The 21,819-nt window shown below is 47.1% G+C and overlaps 1 protein-coding gene across 14 annotated transcripts in view; it reads left to right on the forward strand.

Moving 5' to 3' along the window:
* DLG1 (discs large MAGUK scaffold protein 1) overlaps nt 1-21,819 on the forward strand; it is a 1,315,748-nt gene that overhangs the window by 822,283 nt on the left and 471,646 nt on the right. For all 14 annotated transcript variants that reach the window (XM_078666465.1, XM_078666467.1, XM_078666469.1 and 11 more), the window contains one exon: nt 5,383-5,507. In XM_078666465.1, the coding sequence (XP_078522591.1) occupies nt 5,383-5,507 (125 nt within the window). The remainder of the gene's footprint in view (nt 1-5,382; nt 5,508-21,819) is intronic.

The following is a 21,819-nucleotide window of genomic DNA, read 5'->3' on the forward strand; positions in this document are numbered from 1 at the left end:
AATATAATTCTCCCATTGACTTTTATTGAAGGAGACACAATTTCAGGCAGAAAATAACCAAAACAAATCCATGTTTGTCTTCAGAATCTGGAAGTCTCCCGCCTGAATCGGGTCTATTGTAATGTATGCTAGTGATCTTGAAATGCCATTGTGCATAGAATATCTTTTATTTGTTCTCGTTCTGTCATTCCAAGATGACCACCACATTTTCTTTTTAGTGTAGCAGGTATATTGGAACTTAGAAAGGATGACAATTGTAAGATGTCCAACCTCTGTTATGTTACATTTTATTTTTGTATCGTAAGTGCATGCCCTTCAAGTTTAGGTGACAGCGTGTTTTTATACTTTTGTTCTTTTAATTTATCTTTCCTATGTTTGGTGAGTTTATGTGCCTGGTTTATTGTGGATGGCTAAGTGTTTACATGCAAGAAAGAGTCAGTGGGGGTGGAGGAATGGATGTATGAGTGACACAGTGCATGTACATTGACTTATTGAGTCCCTAGTAAGCTCATCTGTGACTCAAGTCACTTGCAGTTTTGAGCCATTCCTATGGGTGTTGCTAGTGCTTGTTCACTTTTTCTGCTGACATAAGTATTTTAGCTTCCATAGCGAACTAAGCATATGTCATGAACTGCAGATATTGTAGGTGGGCTGCTTTTAAAGTGTTGGAGTGTCAGTATTTCCCGTCACATCGACCTGCAAAACATTTCCTACATATCTTCAGTGGTTGGTTCATTTATCTCCTAACTTTTTGCTGGATCTTTACCACTTAGTCGACCGATCTTTAGACTCCTTAAAAACCGTCGTAAACCGCTTGAGGGGCGAGAATGTGAGAGGTGAGGGCCCAGAGCCTGCTGATGCTGCTCACTTAAACGTATCCATTCCATGCTGTGCTTTGAGCACCCTTTTGTGAATGGAAGAATAGCAACCTGAGTTTGAAAGGACACTGGAAAGGGCACACTGAAATGCTGCATTTGGACGCTCATCTTCCTTTATTTATGAATCTGCAGAATCCAGCTGCAGCCCTTTCTGTCTTAATATGATGTTTGAATGACTGAACAGTATGCAAAGAAGACTTGTCTGGCTCTGAGACTGCCGTTGATGTTTGTTCCAGCATCTCTTCAGAGGCGCAAACCAGTATCTATCTTGCATGTACCACCCCCAAAAACCAGAGCACTTTCTGAAGTTCAAATTCAAAAACCTTTCTTGAAGGAGTAAGTAGGGACACGGAGAAACAAACTTTAAATATATATATGTATATCCATAGATATACGCATATGGGTATAGCTATATATATATATATATATATGTCCAAACAAAAGTCGGTTCTGCCGCAACGCTGTGACCCATAGAAAAGTGGCGTACGCTCCGGTGAAGCAACCGGTAATTATATCCAACAAAGAAAACAATATCTTGTACGCTCTCAGGAACCACAAACACAATCCAGGAGTATTGAGTCTTCGATTTTATTCACACACCGCGTTTCGGCGACTTGCCTTGATCACGTGATCAAGGCAAGTCGCCGAAACGCGTTGTGTGAATAAAATCGAAGACTCAATACTCCTGGATTGTGTGTATATATGTGTATATATATATATATATATAATCTCCATCATTCGTGCAGCAGCCGCCACACCTCGCTATGACCCCTCCTCTGGTAACAGCGGTCCGTACCGGGCAGCGAGCCCAAATAATCCCAGAACAATCACACCCTCGTCCTCTCGATAAAAGGACAGTGTGAAGTACATATAGATATATATATATAGATATATATATAATATAGATAGATAGATAGATAGAGACACATGGAGACCGCATACAGTGTAAAGGTCAAATTGAAGTTTATCACGACAACATAGCGAAAGTTCACAAGGGATCGTCGAGGACTCCAAGATCCTCATTGCATTCCAAGTCTGTTGGCCACTCGGATTAGTCCCACGTTGACTGATGAGACTAACAGGTGGGCTCTGCTTCCCCGAGTTTCCAGGAGCCACAGTGATCCCCGCTCAACTCCAGAAGTTTTACGAGGCCAGGCGCCTCATAATGGAGCAGCCAGTTCCCACCTGCGCACCTATGGGCTCCGCAGGTTTGGAAGGGGCCCCTACTGGTTCCACAACGGTGGCTTTCGACCCGGCACAAGTCAGACTCCTTGGTTCCACGGGTGTATCCGGACTGGCCCGGTTGCAGCACCTCGACCTTCCCTGGCCCCATGCAGACGCTTCTGTTTTTTGTTTCATTGACAGTGGCCTTACAGCACCACGCCTGGTTGAGGAAAACTGGCTTTTCTGGGAAAGTTCAAACTTCACTTTGATGGCTCCCTTCACTTCGGATACCAGGTGGATTCAGCATTGAAGCACTTTAAGGATAGCAGGGCTATGACAAGGTCCTTCTGCCTTCCCATGACCCTCGCCTCCCAAAATCCGCATTTTGCTCTTTTCTTGGCCACGGAAGGGGCTTCCAGTAGTTTCTATACCCATCCAGCAACCGCAGCATGCAAGCTTCCCAGGCTCTGCATGGCCGAGGTAGTGGTACCCACAGACCACATGGTTCGGGCAGTCAGGTCGGGCCAGTTCTCCACTCACCCAGCAGCAGCAGCCTCCATACTTTATAGTTTGCCCACCTCCCATCATGAGCATTCAATGAGAGGCAGGTTATACCATCACCTGCTCCACTGGAGGTCTCAAACAGACCAATAGGGCTTCAAATTGTCCAAAGGGGCTCCTACCCTCCGCTAAAGATAACTAGTGGATCAGGAATGGCGTCACCATCAGGAGGTGGTGCATGGTCTCTTTCATCAGTGTGGAGAGTGTTGATTAGATCTGCTCCCCACCACCCAAACGTGCAATGTCAGCAGTTCTGCATGCTGGAATTTCTTTGCTCTGAGAAGCTTTTCACCTCGAGTGGCTTAGGCCTCCTGTAGTCCCAAGACATAGCTGTGGCTCCAGACAGGGCTCTGAGAGTTTGGTATCCCTAGCAATTAAACATGGCTAGCGCTCCTCTGATCAGGCTGCCCCTTCAGGAGTTCTTCTGTCGCAGCAGGGAGGATTCTCCACCCGACCCAGTCAACTCTTCCTTCTTGCAGTGAGATTGAGCTGCAACAGTTGACAGCTTTCAACCTTTCACCCGAAGTCTGCACTCTTATTCTGGCAACCAGCTGTCCCTCCACTAAAATGGTATAGGTCTGCCGTTGGGGCAAGTTTGGGACATGGTGTGTGGAGAAACCGGTTGCCCTTCCTTCTGCTCCCCTCTCACAGGTCCTTCTCTTTATTATGTCGCATTCTTAGCAGGGCTCTGGGCATCTTAAAGGGCTACATTTCTGCTGTATCAGCCTTTCTTCAGTTGCCTGACCAGTCATCCCTCTTCAAACCCCCATTTGTGCATAGGTTCTTGAAAGGTTTTCAACATCGGTTTCCTCCTTCTACTTTCATCATTCCACAGTGGGACCTTAATCTAGTCCTCATGTTCCTGATGTGCTCTCCCTTTGAGCCTTGCACCACCATCCTCTCAGGCTCCTTACCATCAAGGGGGCCTTCCTGGTGGCAATAACATCTGCCTGAAGGGTCAGTGAGCTTCAGGCTTTGTCATCCAGGCCTTCATACCTAAATTTTTACCCAGACAAGCTGGTCCTATGGACTAGAGCTTCCTTTCTGCTGAAAGTAGTCACTTCATTTCATGTAGGCCAGTCCATCACCCTGCATCCTTTTTATGCCTCGCCACATCCCTCTGTTGGAGAGTACTGACTTCACCGACTGGACCCTAAAAGAGCGCTGTTGTTCTACCTTACCACACTTAGAGAGTTCTGGGTGCGCTATCAACTCTTTGTGGGGTTTGTCGGAGCGAAGAAGGGAAGGGCTTTGTAGAAGTGGACAATCTCTCGATGGATTAGGCTCTGCATTAAAATATGCTATTCATTGACAAAGACGCAACCCCCCTGAGGGCATGTGTGCTCCTTCCACCCGAGCCAAGGCTGTGATAAGTGTTAACAAGCGGATTCCTGGGTTCTGGATATTAGCCTGGCAACAACGTGGTCCTCTTGCACACATTCGCAAAGCACTACTGTGTGGACAGTCAAGTCTGTTGGGACAGGCACTTTGTCCATTTGGTCCTGCAGGACATTTCGGTATGAAATTGTTTCGCAAACCCACCTCCGAGGAGGTATTGCTCAGGTATCTATTCTAAGGCAAGGAATCTACGGCTAGAAATGTCTGAGATGAACAAGTTACTTACCTTCGGTAAAGCCTTATCTGGAAGAGACTTTAACCAGACGCAGATTTTCCCTCTTTCAGGGTCCTCGTTTTCCATACCAGTGGTCAGTGTTCATCGTGGCTCTGTGATCCTGGTGTGGAGAATAGCGAAAAGAAACATACGTCAGCACGCTGGTGTGGCGCCTATATAGGCACTGCGCAAGTCACTTCTAGCGTACATGCCGCCGCACGGAGCCGAACAGCGCCACCGACCAGTGCACAGGGGTACGGCTCATTAAAAAATTCAGAATTCATTCAGACGCCAGGGGATAATGCTAAAATAACTAATCTGCGGCTAGATAGAGTCTCTACTCGATAAGGTGTTACAGAAGGTAAGTAACTTGACCTACTCTGCATATCTGCATACATACTATATACTACACTGCTCACAAAAATCAAATCCTATGTTTCATACAGTCCTGTGAAATATGGAAAATATATCCTCTGACTATGTGAAATGTTCCACCATCAAAATGACAGCCCAGAACCAATATGTACACGTTTACAGTTGCCATTGTTGATCTAATATTCTCTTAATGAAGAGGAAACAAAACATGAGCATCCTAAATCTGACTATTGCCAAGTGTTAGCTGCATCTTGCAGAGAACAGTCAGCAGTCTCTTTTCTACAAATAGTGCGCGTTTTTAAACAAAACGTTTTTTTCCCTAAGATTTTCCATTGTTAACTATATAACTTTTCTTTTCTTTTTCCTTTTCTATGGGCAACCACAGTACAATGTAGTTTTTACTTACGGTTTTTAGTACACATTTCCCTGTTTGGGAAAAAAATAATACTTTTTTCAAGCTAACTGCCCCAAAAGAAACATATGATCTCAAAATCACCAACATGTTATGGTCCTATATTGTCATCTTGGTGACTTAGGCCTGCTGGTTTATGATGTCACCCCCACAGCCTCCACTCGATGGCATTGAAGGACCATTCTACACGATTTCTTGTTACATATCACATACACCCTTATGTAGATACACCCTTATCTAGATGCACACACACACACACTTATGTAGAGTTACACAGTCAAAGTAGCAGTGTAGAACATTTGCAGGTTGTCCGTCTACACTTTAGTAAGGTTCATTTTTAAAATGCTGAATAATCTTATTTCCTCATTTCTGTTTTCCAGGGCAATTCGGGTCTTGGCTTTAGCATTGCTGGAGGCACGGACAATCCACACATTGGAGATGACACAAGTATTTTCATTACAAAAATCATTTCGGGGGGTGCTGCAGCACAGGATGGAAGATTACGGTATGTTCTCTATTTCCCAAAAATATGTCCTGTTATTTTGTTCTCACTATTTGTATCGGTATATCTATTTTACATAATAATTTCTTTAGTATATCTGTTTTTAAAGAGTATACTGAAATTGATTTTTAGAATATTAAAGAATTTCATGCACATTTAGAATTTTTTCATATTTAATACAGAGAAGATGTGAATGTGAGATGTATTTGCTGTCACTTGCAGTATTTCTATTGAGGGTGCATATTATTAAACACGTCTAAATGATTCATGTATAATCAGGATGTGAGAAGGGGATTTGGATGTAAGTGTTAAAAGCAGCATGTTTTAGAACTTTGCAGCCACAATTTTGCGACTATTGACACCTACCATTATGTAAGCACTCTGATTATGTAAAAGTGAAATTCAAAATTAAGACACATTGCAATTATTCATTTTTAGTTTATCTAGGACACTAAAGCGCCAAAGGGGAGTGCAGAAAAGCTGTAGCAATAAAGTCAACAGACTTTAAAGTTACATGCTGAGAAAGGTCTGAAAAGCTTCCCAAAAAGGATGGTTTTAAGAACAGCCTGTCATATGGAAGATGGATTTTGACATATATTATTTACTATTGGTTTCTTCTTTGTTTGACCAGCTTACTGTGTTGATTTAATCCCCTTGGTGGACAGGCAGAAGGTTGGGCTTTTATCCTAAGGAGCTTTACTGGCTTTCTCTCTTTGAGTCCTGTTATTTGTTTGTGCCTTTTTTTTATCTGAACCCCAATTCATGATTTTGGTTTAGACTCTTAATGTCTTGCTTACTCTTTTAGTAACAGGACTATTCGAGTTTGTGTAGTCTTGGAGGAAGATTTGGGGATCTGCACCTTGCTCATAGTGCAGTATGTGTCTCGTCTGTCTCCGTTCCCTGCTCCAATTGCTTTTATCCCTATTACTGCGTTTGTGCCTCCCAATTAGCTTTTCGGTCTCACTGTTTTCACTGGCATAGGTTTATCCTACCACTGCTGAATTCATGACCTCACATTGCAGTGCACTAGGGACTATCTTCTCTCCCTCTTTTTTTTTTTTTGTTCTTCCTGCTACCTCCTTTCTTTCCTGCCTTTGTGCTTGATTACCCATTTATTGATAATTGTAGTATTCTAGTATTGGTGTAGGTGTCCTGGAAAAGTAGTGCTATTTTTAGGTCCAAGCTTGCAGACAGCACAAGCTGTCTGGCCGCCAAAGATATTGTCCACTTACCAAGAACTAACAGTGGGCACATGGCCCACCCATAGCTTACCATTGGTTGGATTTCTTAGGTCTTTATTTGCTTTCCTCTTATTCAGTGGCTTGCCTTGTCCATCTCATGTGAGCCCCTCCTCTGGGGCATAGTCTATTTACTTGTGTCCTTCCACTGCTCACTTATAAGGAACTACTTTTTGTTCTCTTTTCTTAAGAACACAGAGTACAGGAGTTTCCAAGCTCTCTACCTTGTCTGACCCATTCTCGCTTCATGTTGCTGTCTCGTCTTTGTGATTATCTCCCCTTCCAGTTTCTTATCAGAACTTTTCCCCGAAATGCCACCTGTGTTTTTCTTCCATAAACACATGGGGCATAAAGTTCCTTTCCATATATCACTTCAGCACCCAGCCTCCTCATCATGTCATACGGGCCCTTTCCGTGTGCGGATCCTACACACTTTTTCCTTTCATACAGACAAGGCTCGTGCCTGCGCTATATTCCATACGGCATAGGTACCCCAGAGGCCTACCAGGGGCTGAAGCATGTATTATGCCACACCTGGGAAGCCTTCCAAAATGGCACCACAGGTCTGCTACTGCAGCCTGTTTAAGGTGGTGCATGCACCCCTTACTAAGATATAGGTTACCTATATCTACCTTTAATCACTGACACATATAAACCTATACGTCACTCCTATGGCAGGCCTTATCAATCCTGAAAGCAGAGTGATTGGTTTTGTGTGAGAGGATGCCCATGCATGTGTAGGACCCCTCCGCAGCTTTCAGAATCTATTCTCTGTAGCTGTTCTGTGATGCAGCCAGACCATATACTCTTAAGTGCATTATGACCTCGCGGTAAATGCTAACTTTGGAATGGCTGCATGGAAACATGTAGTGTTTGGTGTCAAACACTTTGGAATCCTACCCCCACTCCACTTCTGGCGGCGGGGGGGGGGGGGGGGGGGGGGGTAAAATTTCACCCTTCTAGAGGGAGAAGACATGTACACACTTACCTAACCGGTAATTGTTTAAAAGAGCCCCAGCATCACAAAAAGGATGCTGCAGCTACAGACACAAGTCTGACCTCCTGCTGCTGGACGAAACTCCGGCAGGGGAGGTCCGGACAATAGGTTTCCTCTCACAGGGAGGTGTAACCACCTCCCAGACAGGCTTTAGTAGATTGGGGCTGGGTGGGTGCATTCATAGAATGCTTTTCAGACAGTGCTGGGGGCACAACTGGTGTCACTGTGCATATCCGAGTTCAAACCGGTTGCAGGGGCACTCAGCCCCTGCGCGAAACTGGACAAAGAGAATGGGGTGTAAGAAAACAAGTTACTTACCTGTAACTTTGTTTCCCCAGTATTGGTAACTTTCATAGATTCCCATGCTTTGTATCATTCCCCGTCGTCGGAATGGGAGCCTCGGTAATATAAAAAATACCATAGCAGTAGGTACAAAAGAGAGAAAGGCCTAGGCCTCATCTCATTTTGTAGCATATCCACCTCTTTTTGTAAAAGAGACCAAAAAATTGCAACAACCAATCAGAGAAGCCTCACCCCATAGAACCCTCCTCAGAGAGCCTCAGATTTTCGTAGCCGTTGTGTAATAGCAACCACATCTGGAAAAGGCTGAGCTTTCCCAGGGGAGGAGGGTGGGCACATGGGAATCTATGACAGTTTCCAATACTTGAAAACCAAAGTTACAGGTAAGTAACTTGTTTTCTTGCCCCAGTATTGGAACTTTCATAGATTCCCATACTTTGTATCAGAGTAGCTAGCAGTAAGCCATAAAAGCACATTTTGTTACATGAATATCACTACATGTTATCATACTTATACTCCTAGGAAACAAATCATAACATTTTACCATAGAAAAGAATACAATAACTGACACCATACGATTTGTATATGGGCACCATTTAGTTATGTACAACAATGGGAACATTGTGATATCTCACAGAAAAGTATACAACAAACTCGGTTGATGTATATGTGTCACCATCACCTTTCCCTGTGCCCCCTTCCACACTTGATCACCTTATCCTGATTCCTTCTCCCTTCACCTTCTGAGCACTGTATAATAGTGAATATCTAGTAGAAATTGAGCAATTTTGTGGCTTTGCTGTCAATGCTTTGGAAATAACTGCCATAGACCCATTGTATGAATATATTCATACAATAGTGGAATGAACAGCCACCCTGTTTCTTTGTTGTGTTTTCTCGCTACTTGAAAATGATTTTATGAATTGTGTGAACTACCGTGACCAAACATTTTTTTGATACAGTACTATATACTAAACATATTTTATTTAGAAGCTCAGAGCGGCGTTGGATTCCCACTTCCTTTTAGGCTGATGTGCACAACTGAGTTGGAAGAATGCCTTCACTCACAGTCAATAGTCAGTGGCTGAAGAGGGCTGACTCATTGTGCTATATTGGGTTGAGCGTAGCATCATGTGAGTGACCATTGTATCGAACCAATGGCTGACCCAAAAGCACACTAGGTGCGTGAACATGTATGTATTTTTTATTTCAGATTTTTTTATATATATTTTTTTTAATTACATGATTCTAACGAGACCATTTAAATTCCATCTATGCAAGACCTAAAAATAACCAAGACGACCTTCACTTTATTGGGTCAAACTGTAGCACATTTATTATGCTTTTATTTTTTGCCCTCACGAATTTAGAGATAAACATGTAAACAAACATCAAAAGACAAATTTTCCTGCCTTCCAGTTGATAAAAAGAAATGTATATTCCATGTTGTCACATCTGTGACGTCACAAATTGGACAGGCTAGTTTTGTTCCATTACTTATTTATTCAAGAAGCTTTCAAATATCAGCGTGCCCATACTTTTTATCACTGAAAAATATATACATGTAACTGAAGAGGAGATAGTTATAGGATGTTGGTAGTGCAAAGCGTAAAATTCTGCTTACTGTGCTAGCTTATTGGAATCTAAAAATAGCATCTTTTGCAGAATTCTGCCTTTGGTGCTAGGAGTCTTACCCCTGCGGACTAGAGAAATATGTGACCCTGTCCTGGTGATCAGGAATGCACACACCTCTTTCTTACCTTTCCCCACCAGTTGACTTGTTTTTACTGCGCGACCCTCGAAGGATTACAAAATTCTTTGGCTTTTAACGTGTTGCGAGGCGCATTTCTGCCACCGGTAAAGATATTACAGTTGCAGCAGTAAAGGCTCTGCGTTCTACGCGGGTATTCGTTTATGAGCAGGGAGACCACCTTACGGAATGACCCACACTTGCATTTTACAACGTTGTCGCTAAGCAGAGCATTTCTCGTTTGTTAAAGCATCTTTAACGACGTTTTAGGATGTGCAGAAATGACCAATGCTGATTCTTGTCAAACGTCATCACTGGCACAAAAAAAGTTCTGAAAAATGAACAGCTTATTACATGGTGAGTAAAATCACCAGCATTGGCATAGCCAGTAGGTCTCGCTTTTGGCACCCACACTTTACTTTTAACATTAAAAGTGAAGTGCGGGTGCCGCGATTATAGCAAAAGTAAAGAAATAGATGTTTTTTCTATTTCTTTACTTTTGCTATAATCGCGGCACCCGCGTTTTACTTTTAATGTTAAAAGTAAAGCGCGTGTGCCGTGATTATAGCAACATCCGCACACATTCACTCAAGCTCTAGGCAGCATTTTTTAAAGCCCTTTCTAAAAGTCTACTCAGCGCATGCGGTGGGTCAGGCGAGACCTAAAAATCACTTTTCGGATACACATGTACCACAAATTATGCTAAAGTCCTACTCCATAAACATAGAAACCACATTATCATTCTTACCTCTGTGCACATGTAGAACAGGGTCTTTCAACCCCTACTTTATACACTCACTACAATGTACACACAACCCCTTATTACTGTATTCATAAATTGCAATGTTCCATTCATACCCAAATGTAGTACAATTCCCTTGCACGCATACAGCACGCTGTGCCCTACGATAGACAAACCCATGTGTACCCTTCCACAGCAAGATACCATGTCCACATATGAAAGTACACTGTGCACTGCAATGTAAACGTTCACAAAAATTCACCATCTGTATACAAGTGAAGTAAATAGTTCTCTACTATAATCACATACAGTACGGTTCCATGCTCACAAGCAGCTCGTACAACACACACAGCAACCCACAACTCCTTTTAATATGCGCAAGCACACAGTGACGTGTCTGTCTCCCATCCAGCAAACTATTCCGTTCTAGATCCAAATGTACAGTCCCTTAACATTTATACATGCAGCTGCCACCTATATACATGCAATGCAGCTGATGGTTTTCTAGTGTAACATGTAGCCCAATTCTCCCTTTCATATACCTCTCTAGCGAACATTGCTGTAGCATCACAAGCACAGCGTACTACTTTTCATACACATATAACGCTCACCGTTCTTTATCATCTCACGTGAGCACACACCTTATTTTATTTACTTCCATCTTAAGACTACTGTCTCCTGGCTACATGGGAACTGCACAGTATCACATAATCGTATGTGCCAGTACTCTGTCCAGTACACAAATGAAGCAGCGTCTCATCGCAGGTCTATACTTGCAAAACACTACACTCGTCCACTTCGAGGCATATCATTTGTGTTTTTTCCCTCAAATTATAACAGACATTATTGCAAAACGTCCACCTGTGCATACATGTGTGTTAGCAAAACAAACTCCAAGATAGCCACTTGTGCGTCATATAGAAGCACATGCAAGGACGTCCATATTGCAATTCTTTGGGTGTACAGTATGCCAAATCAAACAAGCATTGGCAAAATTAATTAGGACTGCCTCTGCATATTAATAGCAAATCTATTGGCGGTTGGTAGAAGTATTGAAAATTAGGGTATTAATGTTTCAGTGTTTAACTTCAATTGGGCATACCCCCTAAACCATAGAGGGGCCATTCACTCCCTGAACTTTCTGAAGCTTTTTTTTCTTCGTTTGATCCGGCGTTTTGCAAGGCTGTTGAATTTTTTTGTTTGATTAAGATGTTGTTGATTTACTCACCGCTCCATAGTTATTCATGGTTATCTCCTTTTTTTCGTAGCTCTTATCCATGATGGATGAGCAATTGTCTGGTGGTGGTTCTATTTTCTAGAGCCTGGGCAACACAAGAGGTGGCAGTATGCAGGCATCAAGCCATAGTTTAGAGACTAGGTTAGAGAATGTGGTTTTACCCTGTTTATTGGTCCCTCTGATTAATCAGAGCATTGGGAACAGAGAAGCTAGAACCCTTCTGTATTAGCATCTGTCAGGGGGTGATGAGCAAGGCAGGGTACCCAGCAGCAGCGTTATTTATGTGTTCAGTATTGCATGAGGCCAAATCAATGTGCAGACGAAGAAGAGGTTGCTTCGGTCAAAACTTCTCATGGAGAAGTGTGCTGCAGATGGAACAAAAACCTTAGAGTGCATTCTGGCTCCACGACAAGAACATGAAGTAGAGAAACAATGTGTAGCCGTATAAATATAATCTTGTGTACCATCTGCTGGGTCTTAACGTTTTTTCTGAGTCTAAATAAGAATTTCATTTAACGGAGTTTGTGTCTGTGCAACTTGCCTGTTAGCAGACCTCCTGTTTTCTCCTTTGGGCTGTCCCAAAACCATTGGCATGGTGAGCAGCTACCTTGCTAAGGACGCTTGGTGGCCAATGCACACTAATCGAGTCAGTGAGGTTCGGTGGTCTTCTGGTCACATTGAAACCACACATTTCTTTTGTGAGTTTTTTTTAGTGTTGACCTAAAACTGCACTGTAGTTAAACAAAAAAATCCATAGTGTGCATTCATATTTGTCCACCATTTGGCGCTGCAGCTGTTGACGATGGAAGGAGGAAAGAAATCTTGAGTCACTGGAGCACTTCAAAGCGTTTATGGACTCGTATGCAGTGCACATAGAGTTATGTTCCAGTAGTTATTGGGGAAATAGCACGAGTGTTCTTGCCTACATTATTACATCTTTTTCTGTATGCTATTGGGGTGCTGTGACTTCTACAGATAGTCTCATCTCGTGAATGGCGGAGACAGAGGTTGTTCGTAGTAACTAAAAATAAAAAAAATGGAACCACAAGACCTTTCTGCATGCTGTAAGAGAAGAAACCACATGGTGTTCTCCAGGGACACACGTTTACGTGTTGATATAATCATGACCATTTAGTTTAACAGTAGCACTGGCTAGTCAAGTGCTCCTAACTAAAGTCTACTACCCGCATGTATCTTAAGTGTCGAGAGGGATTGGAAATGGCGGGGTAGGCCAAAGTCATAGATGTTACTCCTTTGCATAACTCGCTCCTGAGATTTAAAAAAATATATAGAAAGTGGAGCAGCAAGAGTTTCAGTGGAAAAAAAAATGTATTTTAGTGAAAGGCTAGCTGACAACATTAAGACATTTTTCTTCATCGAAGTGAAAGGGGAAACTATGAATGTCCACTTTGCTTCAGGAAGCAGACTGTGATATGGGTGAGCGTAAGATGGCATGTGGATTTTGCTGGCTGTAATGTATGAGGTATGGGAAGTTGGGAATTAGGATTCCAAGTGTCAGCAGACGGTTGGAACTTGATCGCTGATTGTCCCGTTTCCTTGTTGCTCCCCAGATTACCCTTTGCTTCAATTAATCCTGAAGAAGACACATCTTCATGTTGAATACTTAATATCTGAAAGAGACTATTAATTATAGATTCCTTACCTTAGAATGACCCCAGGCTTCAGACTGGATCCGGCACATTTTTTCTTCAGCAATACACCTGCGTGTCAGTAGGTGGTGTCAGTCGACTCCGCGTCCGTCGGCGTCATGGTAGCCGGGATGACATCATGGTGCCTACTTAGACGCCGCACCTGTGCACTGATGTCAATTCTTTCTTTTTCCATGCAAGCCTAGCGCAGATCTGGAGAGAGCTTGCCCCATAGTCACTTTTTGACTAAACTATGTTGACTTTTGTCGGCGTCTTTTTTCGAGTCCTCGACTCCTGGCAGCACAAGGGATGTCCCATTGTTAGACTGGCTTCAAGCTTTGTGACTCCTGTCACAAGCTGATGTCAGTCACTGATCTGCACCTCTGGTGCCTGGATTGCGACCATGACCCAAAGTCGTGCTCCGACTGTCGGGCCATGAATCCGAAGTCTTTGCGGGAGCGGTCCTGAAAGCTCTTGGAGGCCCAGCTATCGGCTCCACGTCGCTCCCTGTCTCGCTTGAGAGGAAAGTCTTGAGACCGGTTGCGGAGCCATCACACCTCGTCAAAGTCTTCGCACTCATCGGGTAAGTCGAAGCACAAGAAGAAGCCAAAGAAGTACTTTTGCTCTTCACCTTACCCCGTCGGTCGGTGGACGTGCCGTGGGAACTGGAGCATTGTCGCTCAAACGCTCCGTCTCCAGTGCCGTCTCCAGTGCCGTCTCCAGTGCCTGATTCTGGGACGACTCCACGCCTCCCCCATTTCTGAGTGCTGGGGCGTCCCCAGCCCAGCTTCGTGCATTTTACGAAGTTCCCCACTCCATCTTTGGGCAGACAGACTCTGCTGGTGCGCCTTCGGGCCCCTCGGAGCCAGTTGGGGGCCCTGGACCGTAGATGCCAGCAGCTTCGGCCGGCGCCGCAGGGTCCTCATGGATCCAGACATGGATCCGGACCAACACCGGGTCGACCTTACTCGACCTTCCCCGGCGCCGATCCCGGGGCTGTCCCCATCCTCATCCTCGAGATGGACCTGGAGCTGGATCGACACAAACCAACGTCAAATACGACGTCGGCGGGTAATGTTGTTCCCTTGTTCATCCCAGGTATTCCCAAGCACCCTGAGGGTGGTGATGAGGACTGGACCCTTTGGCAGACCAGCTGGTAGAGCCGGAATGGAGAGAGGAATTGGGTGACGGCAGTGGTCTGGATACCCCCAGACCTTGGCATGTTTTCTCCCCTACCATGGCTACGGAGGAGGGGACCTCCTATGCAGTGGCGGCGCGTAGGGTAGCCGTGGCCGTGAGCCTGGAGCTCCCTACACTGACAGTCGGGACTAACCTCTTGACAGAGGTGCTTCAACCGGCTGCAACTTCCTCCGAACCCCTCTTGCCCTTTAATGAAGCCCTCACGGGCGTCCTTCTGGGCACCTGGTCCAGGCCCAGATCAGGTTCTCCTGTGGAACGGACGATTCTATAGTAGGGGATCTCTGTGTATAGTCATAATCTAGTGAATAGTCCCGCCCATGTGCGGGGACCCCGGAGCAATCAAAACTAATCTCTTACGGTGTCGAAAAATGCAGAACTGCACAGACAAGAGAGAATTAAAGACCGATAATGCAGCCTATATCCACAGGCTACACTGTCCAGTACTTCAACTAGAAATTCCACCAAAATCCACAAACAGCAAAGCCTGTCCAGATTTCCCTTGCTTTAACAGCAAAAACCCTCTGGAATGATAGAGAGAAGACATGGACAGACAAGCCCCATAGGCTGCCATTATGTGGCTCAGAACAGGATACTGTGCCTTTAAGAGAACTTTCCAGAACTTCACAGTATCCCAGAATGCACTGCAAGTCCCTTTTACTTTCAGTTCTTTTTCCCGGCTCCTGCAAGCAGGACCCTGGAGCATTGAGCTCTCCCTTTTCAATGGTTTATTGGTAATATTTTCGTTTTTTTCACATATTTGAGTACTTTTCTGAAGTACTTTGATGCTTTGCTTCCTGGTGTGTGTTTTGGTGCACTCTTTAAGGTCAATATGCCTGCATTATTCGACAAATGCCCTGAGTGCTCCAGGAAGAAGGCCAAGTCGGACCCACACGAGGTGTGTATCATCTGCCTTCCTTCATCTCATGTCCCAGAGGAGTGTGACATCTGCCAGGGTTTCTCTAGCAGGACCCGGAGGGATAGGATGAAGGTCAGGCTTCAGGGCCTCGAAGACAGAAGACTGAAGGCACAAGGTGGGTCTGGAGGGACTTCCTCTGCCCCTGCTGAGGCCCCTGGGGGGCTCCCCAGGGGCAAGAAGACCAGCAAGCGTCCCCATTCTCCGTCTGCGTCGATTGCACCGACTACGGCGTCGAGAGGGATGACTACAGTCTGTTCCCCATCTCCCCAGGGCTCTGGGTCAAAGCGGCGTCGCCGCTCGAGGAAACTGAACAGACCGCAGTCGAGGTCTCCAGTGACGATTTCGTCGTCTTCCTCGTCGACGTCGAGAGGTGGGTCGGCGCTCGCCGTCTCGGCGACACCGCCGCTCACTGTCGTCGAAGAGGAGAAGGTCAGCGTCGAGGGGATCCTTGGCGTCGAGGAGAAGATCGCCATCAAGGCGAAGATCGCCATCAAGGCGAAGATCGCCATCGAGGCAGAGGAGGTCGCCATCGAGGCACAGGAGGTCGCTGTCGAAGCGTAGGAGGTCGCCGTCAATGCATAGGAGGTCGCCGTCAAGGCGAAGACATTCGCCGTCGAGGGATAGGCGCTCGCCATCGAGAGATAGGCGCTCGCCGTCATGGAGACGTAGCTCGCCATCGAGGGCCGACGCTCGCCGTCGGGTCGCCGTTCTTCGACGCAGGAAAGGCGCAGAAGGAGTTCTGGCGCCAGTAGTCAGTCTGGCAGGAGTCAAGTGCCTATGGGAGACTCTCCAGCGTCCCAGCCTAGTAAGGAGGGCGGGTCACCGGGCTCGGTGTACTCCGTTGTGTATACCCCTCCGAGGCCGAAGCCAGTTACGCCTCCTCCTCCTCCTCCTCCTCCTCCATTACCGAGAGGACTTCCTCCGCGGGCTCCCACCCCGCCTCCACTTCCACCTCATCCTCAACCTCAGCCTCAGCCTCAACCTCAGCTGCCGGCTGACAAGCCTCCTCCGCTTCCTCCGAGGTCAGTTTCACTGCCAAGGTATCCTACTCCTCCTAAGGGGACCCCTCGGCCGAGGGCCCCAGCCAAGCCAAAGTCGCCCGCCCCGGTGGAACCAGCGGGACGAACGAAGCCAAGGAGGTCGCGATCCCGCTCCGGACGGAGGGGGAGATCGCGCAGTCGTCACGGATCCTCCACAAGGTCAAGACGGCGCCACAGGAGGCGCGGTTCACGGTCCCGTTCGGACTCGACCAGGACCTAGTCCCCGACTTTCTCGGAATCCCCGGGGACGAGAGTGTCTCCTGTGGACGACATCAGCACGTTCCAGGATGTTCTCCTGAGGGGTGCAGCGAAATGGGGAATCACGGTGACTGCTCCAACACCTACGACGTCCGTGATTTTTGAGACGCTTCATAAGAAACATTTGTCTCGCCCTTTACTACCGCTCGTGCCAGGATTGGTAGAGCCTGCGGAGGAGCTGTTCCTCACGCCTGCAGTGACTAAAGCCGCTCCATCCAGGCTTCTTAAAAAGTACAGGGCCCCGGATTCCGACCCGGCTTTTCTGCGGATGGACCAGATTCCGGACTCCGTTATAGTGACGGCAGCCAGGAAACAACATTCTACCTCCCCGTCTTCTACCGTGCCTCCTGATAAGGAGAGCCGATGGATCGACTCAGCTGGCAGGAAGGCCTGTGGGACGGCATATACGGCCATGAAGGCCTCTAGCGATGCGGCTTTGCTGGGATGGTATGATCGTGCCCTGTGGGACTCCCTCCAGCAGTTCACGGAACTCCTGCCAAGAGATAGGAAGGAGGATTTCCAGGAGATCCTGAAGGAGGGGATGCTGGTTTCGAACCAGGTCATCAGCGCGGCTGCTGATGTCTCTTTTGGCTGCCCATGGGTACTGTCATGGGATCAACCAGCGGCGCCATGCTTGGCTCAGGCTCATGTCACTCAAGCCGGAGGCCCAGCAGCGGGTGGCCAATCTGCCCTTCTCGGGGGAAACCCTGTTCGGCAAACATGCAGACGATGAAATGGCCCGCCTTAAGGCGGAGGCCGAGACCCTGAACGCTGTGGGTTTGGAAAAACCAAAAGAAAAGAAGGCCTACCACCCGTTCCAGAGACGTTTCGGGGCACAGGGCAGAGGGCGAGTACAGGCTTCGGGACAGCAGCAGCAACAACAGCAGCAGTTCCGGAGGCCCTTCCAGAAGGGTAGAGGAGGCCAGCAGTCCTCTACAGCGAACAAAGGCCCGGCTGGGTCTCGACCCTGAGCGGTTACTTCCCCTACAACCGTTACCCGCTCCGGTGGGGGGGAGCGTTAAATTTTTTCTGGCAGAGTGGAGAAAAATTACTCAGGACAAGTGGGTGCTGAATATTGTTTGCAATGGATACAGTCTTCGGTTCACCAGCCCGCCTCCATCAATTCCACCGGTCAGTTCGCAGTTTCAACTGCGCGAGCTCCAGGCGGAGGCCGATATCCTGTTAAGGAAAAGGGCGATAGAAGACGTACCTCTGTCTCAAAGAGGAAGAGGTCTGTACTCCCGGTTCTTCCTGGTCCGCAAGAAGGACAGGAATGAGTTCAGGCCCATTCTGGACTTGCGGCAAGCAAACAAGTGGATTCGAAGAGAGAAGTTTCGCATGCTGTCGTTGCATCAGATTTATCCTCAGCTGCAACGGGGAGACTGGCTGTGTGCTATAGACCTACAGGATGCGTACTTCCATGCGCCCATTGCACGCAAACACAGGAAGTTCCTGCGATTCCAAGTCGGCGCCAATCATTATCAGTACACAGTACTGCCGTTCGGAGTGAAGTCTGTACCCAGAACATTCTCGAAGTGCATGGCAGTGGTAGCTGCACACCTAAGGAAGAACAAGGTGTTTGTCTACCTGTACCTGGACGATTGGTTGATCAAGGCCTCCTCCTTCTCGGAAGCTCAAGCACACTTCCGGAAGACGTGCGTTCTCTTGAACAAGCTGGGGTTGCACATCAACATGTCCAAGTCTGTCCCGATTCCGGTCCAGTGCATACAGTACTTGGAAGCCTCCATCAATACGCTGTCAGCAAGTGTGTCTCCTTCAGAGGAACGACGATTATCACTCCTTCGGAAGGCTCAGGCTCTTATGACCACTCCATCTACAACACTGAGGACGGTGTCTTCTCTACTGGGATCGATGGCCTCTTGTATCTTCCTCACGCCACACGCACGACTGCACATGAGACCATTGCAGGAGTGCTTGGAGGATCAGTGGGATCGGAGGAAAGGATCTTGGGACGACAGGATACGACTGTCTCAGCATGATCTTCAGTCTCTGAAGTGGTGGTGTTCGGCGGAGAATCTCCTGAGAGGGGTTCCCTTCCACAAGGACATTCCCACGCAGACTATCGTGACGGATGCGTCTCTCCACGGCTGGGGGGCGCACTCCGGAGACTTACAGATTCAAGGGACGTGGTCCCAGACGGAGTCCACGCACCATATTAATTTCCTGGAACTCAGAGCTGTTCACTTGACGCTGAAGGCTTTTCTTCCGTCCTTCCAGACCAACTCTCTACTTGTGCAAACGGACAATACGACTACGATGTATTACCTCAACAAGCAGGGGGGCTCGAGACCGCGCACCCTATCGCAGGAGGCGCAGGCGATCTGGCACTGGCTTCTAGCCAGAGGACTGACGATAACGGCTACCCATCTACCAGGTGTGCAGAATGTTCAGGCAGACGCACTGAGAAGACTGATTCAGGAAAACCACGAATGGGTCATAAACGACGAAGTGCTAGGAGAAGTCTTCGCAAGGTGGGGGACTCCAGACGTAGATCTGTTCGCCACCGCCGAAAACAGCAAATGCCGAGACTTCGCCTCCAGGTACTACCAGCCGGGGACGCTGGGGAATGCGTTATGGATCAACTGGTCGAACAGCTTTCTGTACGCTTTTCCACCCATTTACCTGATTCCGACGGTGCTCATCAAGCTGTCCCGGTCCAGGGCGCGGATGATCCTGATTGCCCCGGAATGGCCCAGGCAGTGGTGGTTCACGGACCTGCTTCACCGGTCTCTCCTTCCTCACATACGGCTGCCGTGCAGGCCGGACCTTCTCACGAAGTTCGGGGGGCAGATGTTGCACCCCAATCTCTCGTCTTTGAGTTTGGCGGCATGGCTCCTGAGATAGTGCAATATGGCCATTTGAATCTACCTGAAGATTGCATGGACATACTGAAGGAGGCTAAGCGACCTTCCACTCGGTCTTCCTATGCTTACAAGTGGAAGAGGTTTTGCATCTGGTGCAAGTCCAAGAACTATGATCCGACGACATGTAAGGAAGATGTCATCCTTCCGTATCTTCTACATCTGGCACAGTCTGGCCTTAATGTCCATTCCATTAAGGTTCATCTCGCAGCGCTTACTGCCTACAGGAAATGCCCTTCACAGACTTCCTTCTTTCAGATCCCTGATATCAAAGATTTTTTGGAAGGCTTGAAGAAAGTGTTCCCTCCTGTCCGGCTTCCTTCGCCTTCATGGGAATTGAATGTGGTGCTGTCAAGATTGATGAAGGAACCTTTTGAACCCATTCATAAGGCTTCGCTGCAGCACCTGTCCTGGAAGGCGGCATTCATCGTAACAATTACATCAGCCCGCAGGGTGAGTGAAATTCAGGCGTTGTGTTGCCAAGAACCTTATACTGTATTTCATGCTGCTAAGGTTGTTATGCGTACTCACCCTAAATTTCTTCCTAAGGTTATTTCTGATTTCCATGTTAACCAGACCATAACTTTGCCTACGTTTTTTCAGAATCCTTCCTCTCCAGCGGAAAGGTCTCTGCATTCCCTGGATGTCAGGAGGGTGTTGAAATTTTATCTGGATAAAACCAAGGATATTCGTAGGTCGGACCAATTGTTTATCAATAATGAGTCAGTCAGGACAGGTCTTGCTACCTCTAAACAGTCCATTTCGAGGTGGATTGTGTCCTGTATTCAATTGTGTTTTCAAAAGGCTAATAAGACCTAAGGGGGTAAAGCTGCCACGACTGCTTTGCTACGTAATGTTCCGATTGCAGAATTCTGCAGGGCTGCCACGTGGAAGTCGGTCCATACCTTTGCTAAGCATTACTGTCTGGACTCTGATGCCAGGGCAGATGCTCAGGTTGGACAGGCTTCGCTGCGAAATCTGTTCGCACAGTAGTGGTGTTGTACTCTTTCTCTCCACCGCCGCTTTTGTGTGGGGATGGGCTTGCCATTCTATTCACTAGATTATGACTATACACGGAGATCCCCTACTACAGAAGGAGTAGTTTCTGTCCTGTAACTCCAGTTCTGTAGTAGGGGTATCTCTGTTATAGCCATAAGCGCCCGCCCTCCTCCCCCGTGGAGACAAATGTTTGTTCGGAATACTACAGGTCTGGCGTTATACGCCTGCAAAAAGAACTGAAATTAAATGGGACCTGCTGGGCATTCTGGGATACTGAGAAAGTTCTAGAAAGTTTTCTTAAAGGCACGGTATCCCTTTTTGAGCCACATAATAGCAGCCTATGGGGCTTGTCTGTCCTCCCCTTCCTCTCTATCATTCCTGAGGCTTTACTGGTAAAAGGGGAAGTTTTCTCTGTGAAGAAAACTTGGCAAGCTGTGCTGGTTGTAGTTTTTGGTGGAATGTGGAATGTCTAGAGTACTGGACAGTGTAGCCTGTTGATATAGGCTGCATTATATGTCTTTACATTCTCTCTTAAGTGTCTTTTAGACAGCTTAAGAGATTATTTTTTATTGCTCCGGTGGCCACGCTCATGAGCGGGACTATTCACTAGATTATGACTATAACACAGATACCCCTACTACAGAACTGGAGTTACAGGACAAACTACTCCTTCTCTTCCTCCTGCTTAGGGCTGCAGTCCCTGAATACCGCATGCCCCATGGGCCGCTATACCCATACAGTTTGGGATACAGTTGCACAGGTGCTGCGTCAGTGTCCAGAGGAGGCCCGGGCAATTCTCTCCCAGGCAGTGGCGAATGAGCGGGATGCAGTAAAATTCACAATCCGCTGTGAACTGGACACCGCTGACTCTCTGGGCAGAGCGATTGCTACGTCGGTAGCCCTTCGGCACTAGGTCTGGCTGAGGACGTCTGGTTTTTCGGGAGATGTCCAGGCAACTTGGCTGGACCTGCCCTTCGATGGCCGTCGCCTTTTTGGTGACAAGGCGGACTCAGTGCTGAAGCGTTTTAAGGATTCTCGAGCTACAGCCAGATTCTCAAGCCTCGCTGCGTCCTCCCGCCCCCCATAGTCTGCCTTTCGTGGCTACTC

Source organism: Lissotriton helveticus, chromosome 11 (genome assembly GCF_964261635.1).
Source record: "Lissotriton helveticus chromosome 11, aLisHel1.1, whole genome shotgun sequence".
Classification (NCBI taxonomy): Eukaryota; Metazoa; Chordata; class Amphibia; order Caudata; family Salamandridae; genus Lissotriton; species Lissotriton helveticus.